Below are 21,270 nucleotides of genomic sequence, written 5' to 3'. Positions count from 1 at the left end.
ATATTAAAAAATACATAAAGTTAAATTATCTTGTGAATTTTTCTCCACTGTTCTTGTGTGTCATATTTCTTTAGACAACGTTCAGTAGCTTCATTTTCTTAAGGTTTCCTGTTAGCACCTGCTGAAAGACGAATTTCTGTTTTCAGTGCACAAGACAGCGTGTTCACTTCTCATAATTTTACTTGTTTCTAATGTGTGTCATTTTGTTAAATGAGGGCAAACTGCAGGAAATGATCCCTTAGAGTATAAGGAGCTGAAAAAGTGTCATATGCACATATGGCCTTAAATGTGTTCCAAGGAAGGCACATACGTTTGAAGGCGGAGATAAAAGATATTGGACAGTGTAGGTTTCAACGATTGAAAGCATGCATGAAAAAATGCCAGACAAGTGGAAACAATCAGCCTGTACTAGTGTTTTAACTTCACACTCAAGAAGGCATACATGATGTTAATGATAAAGGGTTGCCATGAAGGCAAGAGCATAAGTGATGTAAGTGATACAGAGAGTGGAAATTGTTATGTACAACATTACCACCTCCTTTAGTGTGAAACTAGAATACTAGTACAGACAGAACGTTCGCACTTGCCATGTATCTTCTCATGTGTGCTCTCAATCACTGAACCTACAATGTCATAGATCTTTTGTCTTCATCTACAAGTGGGTGTACATCCCTTGGATCACATTTCCAGTCCACATGATCTTTTTTATCCTTATCCTCACAGGGATCATTTCCCACAGTTCGTTCCCATTATTCCTAATGTCCCAAATCCATTCCCACCCTCCACCCACCGATCTGGAACTCTCCTAGTCACTTTCATGCAACCTCACTCTACAAAATATCCTATATACTCATAGCTGTCAGTCTTAGACAGCTACCTCTTCCAATGACAACCTGCAAGTGTCTCTAAAACAATCTATTGTCACTTTAAACACCTCCATCCTTATCCACAACTACTTTCAAATACATCAGGAGGACTGCTATGGAAATAAGAATGGCTCCAATCTACACCAATCTTCTGTTGTCCTCCTAAAAACCATAACATCCTTGTCAAACTGTATGACATTCCCCGACTATCACCCCTGCTCCAAGTTTCCTATCTTTGCAATTGCTCCCACTGTAAAACCTCCCCCATGCACCAACTCGCTAAAGCTTACTCATATGTTCACTGTATGTTTTTATATAGGAAGACCACCAATAAACTGCACAAGTGCAGGAATGGAAACAGATCTGTGTGCCTTTGAAACACGCAGTAACCATAAGTGAAGTGTGCTATGTTGTGACTCAAGAGACCTGTGACCCAGGTATACAACATGGGCCATTAGGATCCTAAAACAAAGTTTTTATGTCTCCCCTAACTCCCGAAACTGGAACTCACTCTTCAACACATCCTCATAACCTTTCACCCACCTCGACTTGACCTTCAGTAACATACTCCCATCTTCCTTTCATTTTTAGGATAGCATTGCTTTATTTATTTACTGAATAATTCATTCTGGTACTATCTTCGATCCTGTACTTGCTGCACCATCTCCACCTTCATCTTTCCCTTCCTCCACTCATCCTCACATCAGATAAGTCCTTCTCAATGTATGGTCCTCTTAAACCTTATCCAATCCATACCTTTTTTTATCCCTGAGGAAGGAACTAACATTTATCAAGGGAAAATAATTTTTTCTACTTTTATATGTCACTATCAGCATTATTTAGAATTTTGTCTCCTGAAAATAAGCATTGGCCAGGCATTCTGACTTCCTGTAATTCTATGGGCAATACACACATAATGTTGAATTGTGTCACAAGGAAAATTCATTTGAGAAAACTACAAAAATTATGAGTGAGAAATCCTGGTCAGCACTTATCCCTCAAGAGGAGAATGTTCAGTACTGCCAATGGACACATGTAGAAGTACAGACACTATCCTAGCTCTTTGAACTATTAGTTCTTTCCTTGGAGAGGAGCAAGGTATAGGTTGGGGAAGATTAAACTGGAAGGGCATGTACTAAGTCCCCAGAATGTGAGTGATCCACTTATTGAATGGACAAAAAGAAACTAAAAATTATGTGGGGTCTAGTGTTTCAAACATTTTCTGCAGTCAAGTCGTATGGATGGAATGGGGTCATTAGGAGCAATTTTGTATGTCCAGGTGGCCAAGAACTGACAATACCCAACTGTCACAAACACCACACAGTCAAATACAACAGTAGTGGAACCTTCACCTGGAGGGAAGATGATGATAGGGTGTTTCGCCTTCAGCTCAAGGTTAGCTTGGAACTCAACAAGGGTAAAATTTGGGATTTTGGTGATATTTTTGAGGAAGGATTGAAAAGCTACGCTGGAAGTGAAGAGTTTCCAGAATGCTTGGAGAGGTTGGATCTGAGGAAGAGAAGGGGGAAGAGGATCCTTTTGGGATATTGGTTGGAACTGTTCTAGGTAGACTTCGATGTTCACTCTGTTGGTTGTAGACTGGTCGAATGTGACATTTCTAGTTGAATGAGAGTACATGTCCAAATGGGACTGAAAATGCAGTTAAGGAGATCCAAGAAAACTGTACTGCAGTGCTAAACGCAATGTCAAAAAAGGATTACAATGACTGTTTCAAAAGACTCTTACAATGATTTCAGCTTTGTACTGATTCAGGAAGGAACTATTTCGGATAAATACAACAATTTTGTGAACGTAATTCATGAGTTTTATTTTTCATAGCCACAGTCCTATGGGAACTGGGACACACTGTGTAACCAGTAGCCAATGGGCAATGCTGAGTGTTGTTGTACAGAAACCAAATAGCCCACTAAACATCTGCAGAAATTTCAAAGTAATGGTTAAACTTCAATCTATTAGTGACTCATAACCTATTCTCAAGCCAATACAACTGATTTAAAAATTAGCTGGTGGTGTGTACTTTGCCAAACTGAATCTTGAAGTAGCACACTTGCAAATACATCTGAACAAAGACATATGGACATTTATGGTGATAAATACTACATTTTGTCTCTACTACAAAAGTTACCCTTTGGAACAGCCAGGGCACCAAGTGTATTCTAACTGTATTTAGAACAATTAATGTAGAGAGCTCCGAACACCTTGAAGTGCCTAGATGACATGATTGTCTCAGGCACAAATCCAGGGGAATTCTTACAGAATCTGGAATTTGTTTTCAAAATTCTAAAGCCGCAAATCTGATATGCTACAAAGACATGCACATCTTCTTTCAACGTGAAGTGCACTACTTGGGACATATACTGTCTGCACACGGCATTAAACCAGTGCCACTGCCGTAAAATACTGACACCATTAACAACCTTCTGGCTCTCAATGACGTCAAAGCAATTACATGCTATATTAGGACAAATAAATAATTATGGAAAGGTTTATCCTCATGCAGTTTCCATCAGCAAACCACTGCACAACTTGTTACATAAAGGCATCAAATGGAACTTGAACAGTTAATGCCAACATGCATTTAACAAATTAAAACCATGTTTGTTTGATGCAAAATGTCTTACAATATATCATTTGAACAATAGGCTCACACTTGCTGAAAATGCTACAGACTACAATATAGGTGCTGTTCTTTCATATCACCATCATGGTTTTGACCAAACAATTGTTTTCGTTCTAAAGACTCTGACAGTGGCACGAAGAAATTACAGTCAGATTGAGAAGGATGCTTTCACGATTACATTTGCAGTCAAGGACTATATTTATGGATGCCAATTTATCCTCCTCACAGACCACAAACCCTTAAGGCTATTTTTGGATTGAACAATACTGTTTCTACAAGGGAAACAAAACATTTGAAGCATTGGGTGCTATCTCGGTCGAATTGCGACTATGAAATTACGTTAAGGTCTACAGCACAACATACAAACCCAAATCTGCTTTCACGTCTGCCAACAGGGCAAGATAACAAGTTCAACTAACCAGGTGACATCTGTTTTTCAACACATATCAATAGGCAAGACACTGTGAAAAACTTCCCAGAAACACATATTTAACTGCCAAACATTTACCTAAAGATCCTGTTTTGTCCAAGATAAGTATACTCAAATAGAGTCATCTAGTAATAAGAAGTTTCTTAATCAGCTAGAGATTAAATCTTCCTGAAATATGAGGCATGCACTTATAGTTACAAAGGTGTCATCCTGGTACATTCGGAATCATGTACAGTATGAGGGGCAATTCCACACCACTTAAATCTAAGGTGTTACACACGCTAGATCCTTGCCATTGGGACATAGCTTCAATTTCAATTTATTGCTCGTAACATGTAATTTTACATACATGTGCATTTTCAACTAAGTACAAAGTTTTTACAATTACAATTTTTTTTAGTTTACATTATTTCTTATTACATTATAATTCATGATAAATTCAAGTTATAATGGCATTTTTGGACAAGCCACTGCTTGATTTGCTTTTTAAAAGTATCCCCTGTCAATATCTTAGATTCATTTGGTAACAAGTTATTATAAACAGCCCCTTTCACATAGCAACTTTTCCCTGTTAAAGTTAATCTTCTGTTAACCGTATGAAAGTCTTTTCTATGTCTTGTTTCAGAGTTGTGAATATCCATGTTTCTTTTTGTGATCTTCAAGTCTTCTTTCAATAGCATTATAGTTTCTAGTATATACGTGGCATAAATATTGTAGGAGTTTGCAAGAAGTTCCTGGTTTTACTTTTGCTATTATGATCCTCAAGGCTCGCTTCTGTATTATGAAGACTCTTTTCATATTAGTTAGGCATGTCCCACCCCACAGTACTATTCCATAAGACAAGAAATGGTATACTAATCTGTAATATACAGTCCTTAGAGTTTCAGAACTAAGATATGGCAATAATCTTCTTAATAGATACAGACTGGGTGTTATTTTTTTTTACAGACATAATCAGCTTGCTGCTTCCATGAAAGTCAATCATATATGCATAAACCAAAGAATTTACAATCTGTACAGGTTTTTGGAAGCTCTGTACACACTTTTGGTAGAATTTCATCAATCACAGTATTTTGTCTGTTTGTGCCATTTGGTTTAAAATGAACAATATTAGTTTTTTCTATTTTTACTTTAGGTTGTCTCTTTCAAAGTGAATTCTTGCCTTTTCAACAAAGTTATGTATCTCCTCAACTAGACTGGGCTCACTGTCTGCATACATAGTGATCAATTGCTTATTGTCAAGAGAACTTGGGAAATCACATTTGAATAGGACTGGGCCAAAAATAGAGCCCTGAGGAACACCAAAATGTATATTTCTTATATTTGACCTTCTCCTCTCCAGTATTTCTCCATTAGTGTATGTAATATCCGTGCCCTGCTGTCTACTCTTCAAATACGTTTCTAGCAATTGCAATAGTTTTCCAGAGACACCACTCTTTGCAACTTTTGATAAGAGCACGCCACAATGCACTCTATCAAAAGCCCTTCAGAGGTCCAGGAATACTCCTGCTGTTTGGGATTTTTCATTTATTTTTTCAAATACATGATGGACAAATTGTATTGCTGCTAAGATGGTACTTCAACCTCTTCTGAAACCATGCTGGAAATCACTTAATATGTCAGCATCATTGTAATGTTCTTCGATTCATATACACTCCTGGAAATTGAAATAAGAACACCGTGAATTCATTGTCCCAGGAAGGGGAAACTTTATTGACACATTCCTGGGGTCAGATACATCACATGATCGCACTGACAGAACCACAGGCACATAGACACAGGCAACAGAGCATGCACAATGTCGGCACTAGTACAGTGTATATCCACCTTTCGCAGCAATGCAGGCTGCTATTCTCCCATGGAGACGATCGTAGAGATGCTGGATGTAGTCCTGTAGAACGGCTTGCCATGCCATTTCCACCTAGCACCTCAGTTGGACCAGCGGTCGTGCTGGACGTGCAGACCGCGTGAGACGACGCTTCATCCAGTCCCAAACATGCTCAATGGGGGACAGATCCGGAGATCTTGCTGGCCAGGGTAGTTGACTTACACCTTCTAGAGCACGTCGGGTGGCACGGGATACATGCGGACGTGCGTTGTCCTGTTGGAACAGCAAGTTCCCCTGCCGGTCTAGGAATGGTAGAACGATGGGTTCGATGACGGTTTGGATGTACCGTGCACTATTCAGTGTCCCCTCGACGATCACCAGTGGTGTACGGCCAGTGTAGGAGATCGCTCCCCACACCATGATGCCGGGTGTTGGCCCTGTGTGCCTCGGTCGTATGCAGTCCTGATTGTGGCGCTCACCTGCACGGCGCCAAACACGCATACGACCATCATTGGCACCAAGGCAGAAGCGACTCTCATCGCTGAAGACGACACGTCTCCATTCGTCCCTCCATTCACGCCTGTCGCGACACCACTGGAGGCGGGCTGCACGATGTTGGGGCGTGAGCGGAAGACGGCCTAACGGTGTGCGGAACCGTAGCCCAGCTTCATGGAGACGGTTGCGAATGGTCCTCGCCGATACCCCAGGAGCAACAGTGTCCCTAATTTGCTGGGAAGTGGCGGTGCGGTCCCCTACGGCACTGCGTAGGATCCTACGGTCTTGGTGTGCATCCGTGCGTCACTGTGGTCCGGTCCCAGGTCGACGGGCACGTGCACCTTCCGCCGACCACTGGCGACAACATCGATGTACTGTGGAGACCTCACGCCCCACGTGTTGAGCAATTCGGCGGTACGTCCACCCGGCCTCCCGCATGCCCACTATACGCCCTCGCTCAAAGTCCGTCAACTGCACATACGGTTCACGTCCACGCCGTCGCGGCGTGCTACCAGTGTTAAAGACTGCGATGGAGCTCCGTATGCCACGGCAAACTGGCTGACACTGACGGCGGCGGTGCACAAATGCTGCGCAGCTAGCGCCATTCGACGGCCAACACCGCGGTTCCTGGTGTGTCCGCTGTGCCGTGCGTGTGATCATTGCTTGTACAGCCCTCTCGCAGTGTCCGGAGCAAGTATGGTGGGTCTGACACACCGGTGTCAATGTGTTCTTTTTTCCATTTCCAGGAGTGTGTGTGTCTATATATATATATATATATATATATATATATATATATATATAAGCGCTGGCAGGTCGATAGACACACAAACAAACACAAACACACACACAAAATTCAAGCTTTCGCAACAAACTGTTGCCTCATCAGGAAAGAGGGAAGGAGAGGGGAAGACGAAAGGAAGTGGGTTTTAAGGGAGAGGGTAAGGAGTCATTCCAATCCCGGGAGCGGAAAGACTTACCTTAGGGGGAAAAAAGGACAGGTATACACTCGCACACACACACATATCCATCCACACATACAGACACAAGCAGACATATTTAAAGACCAGCATTTTTCCCACGTGGAATGTTTCCTTCCATTATATATATATATATATATATATATATATATATATATAATGGAAGGAAACATTCCACGTGGGAAAAATTATATATAAAAACAAAGATGAGGTGACTTACCGAACAAAAGCGCTGGCAGGTCGATAGACACACAAACAAACACCGATAGACACACACACAAAATTCAAGCTTTCGCAACAAACTGTTGCCTCATCAGGAAAGAGGTAAGGAGAGGGGAAGACGAAAGGAAGTGGGTTTTAAAGGAGAGGGTAAGGAGTCATTCCAATCCCGGGAGCGGAAAGACTTACCTTAGGGGGAAAAAAGGACAGGTATACACTCGCACACACGCACATATATATATATATTATTTTCTCTATCAGTTTGGTGAAAGCTGACATTAGGGCAATGGGTCTGTAGTTCTGTATGTGCTTTGTTTTCCCCATTTTGTGTATTGGTTTAGCTACAGGCAGTCTCAACTTGTCAGGGAATGTGTCTTTGAGAACACAGTTTATCAGATGAACTAGTAGTTTCATTAGTTCATGTTTCGATTTCTTCAATAGATACAGAGAAATTACACCTAATCCCGCTATTTTTTGTTTCTGAGCTACAATAAGTTGCAGAATGTCATTTGTGCTCACTGCGGGTAGTGTGCTGCAGTTTTCTTTGTTACTGGACTCAAATGTGTGCTGTTTATTCTGTTTCATTTAGACATCATTTTCGACAGTACCTACGAAGTAACCATTAAAAATGTTGGTGATTAGTTCATACCAAACACATTACTAGAGAGCATTGCTACTGGAAAAATATTGACAAAGACACTGAAAAGATGCTGGCTTGCCACTTGTGTCAAAAACAGCATTCAGCTCTGCCTCAACAATATTTATCTTGGCCACATGCGTCAGAACACAGGTCATTTAATAATACTTACTTGTCTGGATTTTCAAGTCACACATGATGAAGCACGTTCAACAGACAATAAAGAGAGTGCTTTATTGATCTTCCTCTCTCAGCACCGGGCTACTACAAATTATGCACATCTCCAGCAGAGAAACTACGTTGCAGACTGCACTGTACATTAAAGCCCATTTTTAAGCCATTCATGCATCAACAAGCCGAACTTTAGCAACAGTCACAACCCAAATTTTTTAAACTGAATGATCAAGTACTTATTTCAATGTATAAGTATAGGAAAAAAAACATTGGTACCAGGTATTGCCACAGGGAAGCTCAGCAACGTAATGTTCAAAGTTAAACGCTCAAATGGAGTTGCAACCATAAAAATAATTAATGAGTCTTGTAAGAGGTGTTCAAAAAGAAATGAGCCGGAGGCATAATTACAGAAACCAGTAAATGCATTTTAGAAGTATTGACCCTGGATGTTGAGACACTTGTCCCACTGTGACACAAGGCAGTGAATGGCGGTCTCATAAAATTCCTAGGGCTGCGATGTTAACCAGTTCTGCACGTACAGCTGGACGTCGTTGTCCAAGTTGAATCGTTTGCCCCTCAAAGCCTTTTTAAGTGGACCAAAAATGGCATAATCACAGGGAGAGAGGTCCGGACTGTATGGAAGGTGACCGAGAACTCCCATTTGAATTTCTGCAGGAGTGCCGTGACTATATTGGCCGTATGAGGCTTTACATTATCGTGTAGCTGAATGACCCCATGGGTAAGACTGCCTGGTCGTTTTGACTTGATCGCTTGGTGAAGGGTGGTTGAGGCTTGTGAGTAATGCTGGGCACTCACTGTTGTCCCGTGCTGCAGGAAGTGAATCAGAAGGAATGAATTTTTGGTCCCCTTGAAAAGGCTCTGAGGGGCAAACGATTCAACTCGGACGACGACGTCTAGCTGTACGTGTAGAACTAGTTAACATTGCAGCCCTGGGAATTTTATGAGACAGCCATTCACTGCCTTGTGTCACAGTAGGACAAATGTCTCAACAGCCAGGGTCAATATTTCTAACATACAGGTACTGGTTTCTGTAATTATGCCTCCGGCTCATTTCTTTTTGAATGCCCCTTATACCATACAGAAGAGACATTGAGTAGACTGCTATGCATTTGAGTTTTCAGGGAAAAAGGCCTTCTTCCAAATTAGAAAACGCACACACATTAACCCAAGCACAATTCACAAACACATGAGCTGCTTTCTCCAGCCACAGAGGCCAAACTGTATACAGCGGCTGCAAGAGACGCCATCTGTGGTTGGTGGGGGTAAGGCAAGAGGCTGGGGTGGGGAGAGGGAGGGATATCAGGGTAGGAGTTGGGGAAGGCATAGTGCTGCTTGTGGAAGCAGGTAGGGATGTGATGGGGACAGATGGGGGCTGTTAATCAAGAGTTTGAGGGGTGGAGGTGGGAGTGGAAAAGGAGAGAAGCAGAGGAGGGGAAAAACACTAGTGGGTGCATTGATAGCTTGAACATCAACAGGAAAGGGGACAGGCAAGTGAAGACCATGGGGGTTACAGGAATGGTTATCGAAATGGAAGCTGACCTTTTTTTCCAATTTTTGTGGTCTAAAAATGTACCTGCAGCTCACATTCAGAAGACAAATCCTAAGGAAGTTCTGAAAAATGGCGCTAGAAGCTAATGTAAGTAATTATTTTAACATAGAAGCCATTGTGTTAGTGTTTTAAGTACTGATTGTTAATTATTTTTTATCATACAGGAAATTCAAATTTAATACTGCTCGTCTTTGAATTTAGCAGATTTCATATATTCATAGCAATAAAAATAAATCTCTTTACATATACACCATCAAAACGGACGTTTTTAAGAAACTTGTGGGAGTTGGAAAGCAAGGTAAGTACAGTTTTACATTTCAACAGGTCCAGCTCCCTTCCGAAGCTGTCAGCACATGTCAATGTGCATCGAGGCATTTCTCAATGCTGGCAATATTCATGATGTAACAATAAAAAGTGTTTCATTGCCATAATTTAACTACATATTCGTGAGTACAAATGAGTTGCATATTTGAACAGGAGCATCCTAATAAACAAGCTTTTATGAAACCTTGTTACTTCCGTGAGATGCTCCTACCATAGCAGATGATCAATACGAATCATATGTTATCCGCAATGCAAACAATCGGTGAAACTTTCCCACTGCACCAACCCCTCTACTCTAACTTCAGTTTCTTCCACTGATCCCTTGGCCAGTGAGAGCAGTGCTTGCTACAACACTTGCAGGTGGTACAATTGGGTTTCATCCTTTGTTTCAATCTACAGTAGTATTTTTTCAAAGTGCAATGTTTTAGTCTACCATGTGTTCACTATGCTACAAAGCTGAAAAGACAAGTGATGTTTCTCACTCACAAAACATCCAATTGTGCTGCAGGTCAGCAACACAGAATTGGCGAGTGTAACATGAGAGGGTGGAAACAGGAAAAGGAACAACTTTGTTTTTTCCAGCAAAAGAAAGACATTTTACGGGCCAAATCATGGCCACTATCATACATTAGAAGTTGTGCTGGAAGCACATAATGTCGCTTGACATCAAAAAATCAAAAATTTCAAAGGTAGTCGCAATTGGGATTTCCGTTTCATGAAACACTGGGGATTTTCTATTTGTTAGCGCACTTCAATTGCACAGGAGGTGTCGGAATGCTACATGGAAAAACTCATCGAATTTCAATGTTTCATATTCAGACAGCACACTGAAAATAATTATTATCTTCTTGGTAAGACAGGTAGTGCAGATCAAACTCCAGCATCTTTTGACAGGCCAACAAATTACATAGTAGAAGCAAAACAGAACAAAGATGTCAATGTACTGTCCTTAGGAGGCGAAAAGTTGCACTTGTCTGTCATGCTTGCTTGCACAGCTAATGGCCGTAAACTGCAACCATTCATCGTTTTTAAATGCAAAACATTACCAAAATCTGAAGTACTTCCAAAAAGCGTTGTTGTACATGCTAACGTAAGTGGCTAGCACACTGAGGACTGTTATTAGAGTGGCTTAAACTTGTAGGGCAATGTCGTCCTAGTGTCTAGCTCAGTTTGACAAACATGCACGAACTAGGTCTTTACAGTATCAACCTATCTTTCCCTATGCTAGTGTACTAGATTTGTATGCAGAACCTACTACATCAGCTGCAAAGAGTAATTTAGTTGAAGCTAAGATGGAGAAGGAGGAGTAGTTTAGTGTTTAACGTCCCGTCGACAATGAGGTCTTAAGAGATGGAGCAGAAGCTCGGATACAGGAAGGACAGAGAAGGAAAGCACCTGCCTGTGCCTCTTAAATGAACTACCAGGCATTCGCCTTAAGTGTTTTAGGCAAAACACGGAAAATCTAAATCAGGATGGTCAGACACAGTTTTGAACCCTCATCCTCCCACATGCGAGTCCAGTGAGGTAACCATTGTGCTACCCGTGCAGGAGGGTAGAATGGACTTGACTATAATTTCAAGAAGGGTGATGTCAATGCTACAGCCATTAGGTGTTTTTTTAACAAACCATTGAAGAGCAAACTTAAAATATGTATACACAATAGCTAACGAAAAAAGAAGAGGGAAAAGTAATGCCTACAGGACGTGTTAAGTATGCAAGTTTGTCTGAAGTGTGTGAGATGGTTGACCAATCTTGGAAAAGTATCCCAAACAAAACAGTCCAGCCTTGGATAGTTCTGGCCAACATCAAGCCACTGCAGGACTATGAGAACACAGGAAGTAACACATCCTGCCAAGGATTCTCCTGCATCTGGAACTACTTTCTACTATGATGGCACTCCAAACTCTGAATCTACTGCCAGCCAGCCAGGTCACTCTCTCAACTTCCACCTCTATGTGAGCCAATTTTGGCATTGTTACCTGTATGTACCTTCCTTTGAAAGGGCAGGGAAGAATGGGGTGGAGGAGTGTTGGATGTGTGTGGGATACTGCAACATGGTATGATTCCAAAAATGAAACTGTCAATCTGTCGGAGGTCGTAAGTTTCTGACAACCAAAACAGTACCGACAACAGCACAATCAGAGCACACCACAAAGTTATAAATCTAAATTGCACAAAAATTTGAATGAAATGATATTTAAAGGTGTGGAACAGTCAACATAAAATTGGCACAGAAAATGTTAATCAATCTGACTTGTAAAGGCAATACACTTACATGAGTGCACGAAAGCAGATTGTCCAAGATTATACGAGGTTTTATACAAAATAATCCATCTTTTTTTCCTTTTCATCAGTTAATACACAGCAAATTAATTTGTCATCAAGTTTCAGATCCTGCAGCTCTAGACTAGTAAAATTAAATCAACTGTCAATTGTTTGTCACTTAGTTGTGTTCCATTCTGCAGGGCGCGCTGGTTGAGAAAATTAAATGTTTTTTGTTACTACACTATAAAAAGTATATAGTGCACCATATCCTTCATTTTCTTATGCACTTGAAGGACTGAAAAACTTTCTACATAAATCTTCACAACTAGTGCTGCACTCCTTAATTAAAAATTAAGCTAACTGTTTTCTTCTAAAATACTGTTAAACACATTAGCAGAATAAGCAAAAAATCCAATCATAAAATGAGATTTAGGTACCCCTTCATCAACTGTGATGCCTTGAAATACGCTGCCATAGCCTGATCATGTTCATTCTCAGTAGCAAAAGAATGACCATACGCCAGCCATGCTGGACCAAAAAGTTTGTCAAGTGTAGTAGCTTTTGCCAAGTACCTTCGAGCTGGATCACTCTTTCCTGTTGAAAAAAAGGAGAACACATTCTAATATTCTATTTATCATTATGGAAGCTGTTGGTGAACAACACCACAGAGGTTTTTTTTTCATTAATTAAAACACTTAGATATGAACAATGCTGTGCCTTAAGGATCTTATAGAAGAAAATTAAATAATGTTCAATGGTATTAAATAATATTGTGGGACGGGACTAAAAATGTTTTATAGTTTAGTTATTTGTATGTTCCAGAGGCATAATTGCAACATCTGGTTATGAAGCCAGTTTTACAATTATAACTTGTTTTTCCTCCTCAAGTTAAAGGAGAAAATGTTGAGGCATTGAAATGGAGTAAGCTTCACTGACGCAAAATTATCACGTCTTATTTCATTTTACAACATACTAGGAAAGTAAGGACTGTGAATGAGTTCACTGATGACACACCTTTTGTTGCTCGTGCACTGAAAAAGTTTTTGAAAAAAACAAATATTCAAAACCATTGAAAACATGGATGGCACTATCTTACGTAACCAACTTTGTGTAACATATTAAACTGGCTAGTATGCTATTGGTCACTGCTTGCTGCACCCACATATGCTGAAGTATATTATCAAACTGAGCCCTTTTTTTGTATGTAGTGTCTACATAATTTTGTTCCTTGTATTTAAATATTAGTTTGACAGGTGCTTAATACAGCAAGTTTTTTACATTAGAGTAATACTTTATAAATTTTCAAACAATGTAAAATCCAGGATGGAATGTAACAATCTTATGAAAAGGGAAGTTGCTACTCACCATACAGCAGAGATGCTGAGTTGCAGATAGGAACAACAAAAGGACTCTTACAATAAAATCTTTAAGCTGTTAAGGCCTTCATATCTCTCTCTCTCTCTCTCTCTCTCTCTCTCTCTCTCTCTCTCTCTCTCTCACACACACACACACACACACACAACTGCTGTCTCAGGCAACTGAAACCACACTGCAAGCATCAGCACCAGTGTGTGATGGGAGTGACGACTGGGTGGAGTAAGGAGGAGGCTGGGGTGGGGAGGGAGAGGGATAGTATGGTGGGGGTGGCAGACAGTGAAGTGCTGCAGGTTAGACAGAGGGCAGGGGAGAGGTGGGGAGGAGGGGGGGGGGGGAAGTAGCAGAAAAGGAGAAAAATAAAAAGACTGGGTGTGGTGGTGGAATGATGGCTGTGTAGTGCTGGAATGGGAACAGGGAAGAGGCTAGATGTGTGAGGCCAGTGACTATTGAAGGTTGAGGCCAGGAGGGTTACAGAAACATAGGATGTATTGCAGGGAAAGTTCCCTGCGATGCAATTCAGGAAAATTGGTGTTGGAAGGAAGGAGTCATATGGCACAAAACTTTATAAATTTTGATTGTATTAAATGTGAAATAATAGCAAGTATGTAAGCTTGTTCACTGTTAATGTTTGAGTATGTCTCCCACTTCATGGAGTATGATTTGCATGGCTATGCTAGCTTAGTGACAAGTAATTTATGTCAGCTTATCGTAGGTTGTGTGTAAACCACAGATGAGCAGCTACGGAGTCACCAAGCTTCACATCACAAATTTGAAGAGGGTGCATAATATTTATATGACAAAATGATAACAAATGTTCTTTGAACATAGTATTGTATTACTGTAGACTATAATACGATGAATGGCAGACTATTTTATCCACTGCCACAAAAATATAAATATGTGAAAGAAGAGTGACAGTGAAGTGAAGTGTGTGTATTTCACGGCAATTTTACGAAGACTGCTACTGAAAAGGCAGGCTGAGCAAAGTTAATTTTTATATCTGATGCAAACTGTGACTATAGTAACTTTAGCAATACTTTTAAGAATGGGCAAGGTCAACATGTTGAAACCTTCCATGAATTCTTTTGCGTGGGAAGAACAGAACTTTAAAAATGCACTGTCAAAAATTTAGCTGCTAAGACACAGTGACGTATTTTTTTATTATTATTATTGTTTTTAATGGTTGAAAATTGCAAAATTCATTGCCTGCCAGATGGCTGAAGAAATGTGCACACTTAGTGGAGCCAGAACAGATTGTGCATGCACAACACATTTGGCACACAGCTTTGGCTGACAGTGCATCAGTTAACAGACAAGACGGTACAACCTGAATATGATTTCTAAAGCGAACTTTCTATTTGTAGTTACTGTGACAGAATTGTTGACAATTACAGTTCTCTCACAATGAAAACTCATTTAATATCCAGAAATAACCATGGTTACCAGTTTATTTTGTGTAATATGTGTTAACAGTGGAGGATAAAACTGAATTAATATTAACTGTTTTCTCTATATATACCTGCTAATAGAATCTCTTTGTACATGTTCCAAAATTTCATAGCAACGTTAAAGCTAACTAACTTTCACAATCCTGCAAAGATGAAATGTAGGGAATGTGGTAGCAACTTATACCACCGAAGTATCTCAAAGATGTACGTATATGTGATTCGCTGCTTAATACTTGGAAAGTTACTCAAATTAGATTGACTTTCCAATGGAAACGATGGAAATATTAGAGGAAATAAAAAGTGACGCTGAAAATTCAGGGGATTGTGGTTAGAGTGATAATAGTGATTCCAATTAACAATCCAGAACACCAATACCTTCTTAGTCGAAAGAAACCACATACTAGAATAGCTTTTTGTGGCAAGAAAGAGGCTGTGAATTTTAGGCTAAATGAACCAGAGGGAAATATATGTTTAAAGTTATGCACTGTGCAAAGGTGGTTTCATATTGTAAAATCTGAACATTAATTGGACAAAGGGAACAAACAATTATACACAAATGAAATATTTGCCAAAATGGAACTTCGAAAAAAGTGAAAGAAAAACTATTCAGAACTGTATTTTACTGATGGAGATCTATGAGACTGGGTCATTTGAAACCCAAGTAAAGTGGACATGGTTGACTTCAAGGCTTCTTCGAGCTGGTTCAGCAAATTCAGTAAAATGTACAATATAGGTAGTTGTGAAAATACAAAGTTTACTTAACAGAAACACTTAGAGGAGATGCCATTAATCTGTAATATTATAGGGAAGTTTGTACCTGACTTGAAAATGTAGCGTGCTGTTACTTTTATACAAGTGCTGTGCATTGACACTAATTAGTTGGGTTCCATAAAAAAAAAGAAAATAAAAAAATAAAGATAGAAAAAGAAGAAATAAATAAATTTTGCAAACTGCAGTTTATTGTAATATAACGAATAAGAAAAGTTTTATAATTGATGAATGTTGCAGCACATTCATATACCACAATGCCAGTGACAAGTATGAGTGGATTAACTATTTCCACATTTTTATATCTGTCTTCAGGAACCTCAAAACATATTACGATCTACTACATTTCATTGAAAGTCTTCTTACCCACTGTAGTAAATAATTAATAACTTTTTTTGAACTCTTGTCCCAGGCATCATTTGTGACGATGACAAAACGACTGTTGGTATAATGTGGATTTCCGCCAGAAAATTGAAGAATCCTAAAGAGAGGCCACAGTTGGGAAGTCAGTGGGTGAAGGTTGTTGTCTATCACTATCACCGACGAAATTAAATTTGTATACTGAGAAAGCAGTAAAGGAAACCAAAGAGAAATTTGGAAAAGAAATTAAAAGTTCAGGCAAAAAACATAAAACTTTGAGGTTTGCCAAAAACAATGTAATTCTGTCAGAGACAACAACAGATTTAGGACATCAGTTCAACAGAATGGATAGTACCTTAGAATGAGGTTTTAATATGAACATCAACAGAAGTAAAACATATGAAAGGTAGGTGAATTAAATCAGGTAACGTTGAGGGAATCAGATTTGGAAATAATACACTAAAAACAGTACACAAGTTTAGCTATTTGAGAACAAAAATTTGATAATGGTTGAAATAGAGAGGATATGAAATGCAGACTGGCAACAGCAAGAAATGCATTTCTGAAAAAGAGAAGGGCAATATCACCGAATATAAATTTAATTTTAGGAAGTCTCTACCGAAAGTATCTGTCTAGAGTGTACTTTCGTACAGGGGGGAGGAGGGAGGGGGACCACGTGGATGATAAACAGTACAGACAAGACGGCGATAGAAACTTTTGAAATGTGGTGCTACTGAAGGATGAAGAAGATTTGAGTGGTACATCAGATAACTAATGAATACGTACAACTTCAGTGAAAGAAGGGATTGGTTATAAGACATATGCTGAGACATCACGTATCTTTCTCGAGAACAAAGAGAAAAAATAAAATTAAAATCACTAGTCTGCACAATACTCTTACAGGGATTAAAATGAGAACTACAAAAGTTGACACAAAGGTTTTCACTGCTGACAAACAAGGAGAACTACAAAAACACTGTACTTTGCACGAAGTGAAGGTGCAAACCTTGTTTGATTTGCAAAACAGCAGGACGGAGTTATCTGAATGGGACGGAGATCAATAGATGTGATGTAAATGTACAGAAAAACAACTGACGACAGTTTCAGAAAAATTATATGGTTTATCCAAGAAAAGAGGTTCACAAATTGAGCATGTCAATATTACATTCATCTATCTCTAACCCTTATGCAAGTAGTTATTCACCTTGACACTGATTGACACAGTTGTTGGATGTCCTCCTGATAGGTGTCATGCAAAATTCTACACAATTGGTGGTACAAGTTGTAGTGATACGAGAATTTCTATGTAAATTCTAGAACCACTCAGCCTTTTACCACCTTGAACACATAATATTCTGGATATGAGTGTGGGATGGTAGAATCCTACCTACTGCGTGTCACATGTTTGTGTGTACAGGTTTAAAAAAAGTCGCGGGAAGAAAATAGACGCAGCGGACAAACAGCGCCTGTCGGGCAATCCATACATGTTTTATTGAGTGTGTAAGGAAGAACCATGGAGCTTATATGCAGCTCTGTGCTTACTGTGTCATTGACTATTGTTATTCAAACAAAGACAGTTGAAAAAGAACTCTTGGAAACTTTTGACGTAAGCTTCCTATAGGCAAGACTTATTTTCTGATTCGTTTTAAGAAAAGTTATAGTATCTAAGTCAACTTTCTTTCATCTGTAACTCAATTTGTTCTGACATTCGGCTGTATGAGAGACTTACAGAAAGTTACATATTTATGCGGAAAGTGAGAATTTTATTGTGTATGGAGGGCAAATACATCGCTAAATGACGAAAAGTAAAGTTTGTATGTCTACTTATTTCATAAGTAGAAAGAGTCTAAAAATTCCTCTACCTAGAGTTATTCAACAGAGAAGAAGTCAAAAGGGTTTCCAGCAGCCAGCTAGCCAGTAAAGAAGAGTGGCTGCAAATTCCAAGTAAGTCACCTCATAAAGAAGTGGAAGGTGGTTTGCGGAAATAAACAAATGTAACCCAAACTCACACTCACACTTTATGTCGTTAGAACATGGCGACTTGTGTGAAAGGACCAAGAAAACAGGAATTTTAAGTCAAAAACGAGAGAAGAAGCTGTTACATGTTGCCATAGCAACTAAACATAATAAGACAAGGGAATTACTCCGAGAAATTGGAATATGTTCAAGTATCCAATGGAGAAAAATTTAAATGAAAAAACGGTGAAGAAATGAAAAATTCACAACAAAATCAGCAAAGAAGATTTCGACATATTTGTCTCAGAAGAAATACGCATAGAACGCTACAACCAAGACGATCCAGTGCAGGGAGTATAAAGCTCTCACACACATCACAGGGACGCAGATGCGGAAACCAACATACACCCGACGCTGCCAACACCAGCTGCTGTTCATTAGTGCTGACCTATCTGCACATCTGCTCACCTACGTAACATGAATTCTATGCCGGGTGAGCGGGAAGCAAAACTTGATTACTTTAGTACAAAGTGGTTCATGATACTGTTGAGTGAACTTTTATTGTGTAATTATCATAATTAAAGTTAGTTTTAAATGCTTACAAGAGCTAAGGCATGTAAAAGTATGGAAAATATACAACAGGTTGGAGAAACTCCAGACCCAGCTATGGCCATGAAAATTAGCAAAGAAGTGCCTGACTTGGCTGAGTTGATAAATTTAATCAAAGTTCAGAGTCTTAAGTTAAACTCACTAAATTCTTAATTAAATGCTCAGAGTGCGGCTCTAAGTAAAGAACTAGACTTAGTAAATTCTCAATTAAATGCTCAGAGTGAAACTAAATATTCTAACATCCAATTTAGGTTTGTTAAACGCCAAACTCGACTCTCAAAGCAAAGAATTTAGTAATCTATGCAAAGGCATAGGTGCTTTTGAAGACTGAGTTCAATGCTATTAAAGTAGAGAATTTAAAAGTAGATTTAAAGAACAAGTTGACAGATTCTTTGACCACTCATATAAATCATATGTTTACTGAACTTAGTCAGAAACATAAGGACATTTTTCAAGATTTATTGAAAAGTTTATAACTTAACATTGAGAACAAATGTAATAATGTAGAATACAAACTTATTGAAAAGTTTGGATCTTTTGACAACATGTACAATATTGAGTATAATGATGTAAGGCAGGGGTTCAATGCTTTGAAAGAGAATGTAGATACGCAGAATGAAGTAATGGCAGTCATTCAATCGCAAATTACTGGTGTCAATACACAGGTAGATAATGTAGAAAGAAATTTCAAAGAGAAAATGGCTGACTCTGATATTATAAATGTAATTAGTTTGGAGGAACAATTTGGAGAAATTATAGATCAAAAGGTTACCGAGAGAATAATATCAGGAAACATATCGCCTATTCCTTCTTCCGAACTCAATGATACCAGGAAGGGTATGGACAACCTGTGGAGAGAAATTATCCTTATCCAAGATAAAGTAGAAAAAAGGGCAACTTCACCTAATGCTGTATTAACTAGTGAAGTGGTGACTGATTTGCAATGGGGAGCTAATTCAAGGTTATCTAGGCAATTCCCTAAATTTAAGCCGGACGGAGAGGTACATCTGACCCATTTCTTAAAGAGATTTAACCAAGCTTTACCAAAAAATTGGGAAAATTCCAAGAAGAATGAATTTGCTGTGGGATACCTTCTAGAGGAAGCCTCAGAATGGGTAACAGTAAATACTGAGAATTATTCCTCTTGGGGAGACTTTCAAAAGAAATTTAAAGACAAGTACTGGTCTGCCAATTCTCAAGAAAAGTTAATATCAGATCTATGGGACCCAAAATATTACAATAATACTTGGGGTACTATGGAGAAATATTTTGATTGCCATTTAATACAAGAAGCAAAAAAAGGGGGGTGGAGGGAATACAATGTAAGGGATGTAAAATTGTATATCCCCCAGGGACGTTAACATTCTGAGTTAACAGGCGGAGTAATGACCGTCGGATCCCGAGTTGTTTACAGTGTTTTTCCAAATTAGTTTTCCTGCGCCAAATTCCTTTAAAATCTAGAACTATAGAACTATTCTGTAATCTTATTGCTTATAAAACCGGATATGACTGTAAAATAGAGGACAACTTAAGAGAATCACAGAAAAAGTGATATCTAGATAAAATAAACTGAACAGAGTATTATATTTGTGGAAAATATGTAGTGATTCGAGAATTTCTGTGTAAATTCTAGAACCACTCAGCCTTTTACCGCCTGGAACACACGATATTCTGGATACAAGTGTGGGATGGTAGAATCCTACCTACTGCGCATCACATAATTGTGTGTGCAGGTTTAAAATCAGAAAAAAAAAAAAGAAGATGCAGTGAACGAACAGCACCGACAAGTACCTGTCGGGCAATCCATAGATGTTTTAGTGAGGGTATAAGGAAGAACCATAGAGCTTATATGCAGCTCTGTGCTTATTGTGTCATTGACTATTGTTATTAAAACAAAGAAAGTTGAAAAAGAACTCTTGGAAACTCTTGACGTAAGCTTGCTATAGGCAAGAATTATTTACTGAATCATATTAAGAAAAGTTATGGTATCGAGGCCAACTTTCTTTTAACTGTAACTCAATTTGTTCCTGACATTCGGCTGTACAAGAGACTCACAGGAAGTTACATATTTATGTGGAAAGTGAGAGTTTTACTGTGTATGGAGGGCAATACATCGTTAATTGACGAAAAGTAAAGTTTGTATGTCTACTTATTTCATAAGTAGAAAGAGTCTAAAAAATTCCTGTACCTAGTGTTATTCGACGAAGAGGAAGTCAAGAGGGTTTCCAGCAGCTGGCTAGCCAGTAAAGAGTGGCTGCAAATTCCAAGTAAGTCACCTCGTAAAGAAGTGGAAGGTGGTTTGGGGAAATAAACCAATATAACCCAA

The 21,270-nt window shown here is 39.1% G+C and overlaps 1 protein-coding gene across 2 annotated transcripts in view; it reads right to left on the bottom strand.

Moving 5' to 3' along the window:
* The window catches only part of LOC124795056 (cell division cycle protein 16 homolog), a 212,744-nt gene that overhangs the window by 42,971 nt on the left and 148,503 nt on the right, over nucleotides 1-21,270 (bottom strand). For both annotated transcript variants that reach the window (XM_047258852.1, XM_047258853.1), the window contains exon 8: nucleotides 12,864-13,020. In XM_047258852.1, coding sequence (XP_047114808.1) covers nucleotides 12,864-13,020 — 157 coding nt within the window. The remainder of the gene's footprint in view (nucleotides 1-12,863; nucleotides 13,021-21,270) is intronic.

Source organism: Schistocerca piceifrons, chromosome 4 (genome assembly GCF_021461385.2).
Source record: "Schistocerca piceifrons isolate TAMUIC-IGC-003096 chromosome 4, iqSchPice1.1, whole genome shotgun sequence".
In the NCBI taxonomy this organism is placed as follows: domain Eukaryota; kingdom Metazoa; phylum Arthropoda; class Insecta; order Orthoptera; family Acrididae; genus Schistocerca; species Schistocerca piceifrons.
Note: the sequence above shows the minus strand (reverse complement) of the source record. Positions and strands in the feature narration are given on the sequence as shown.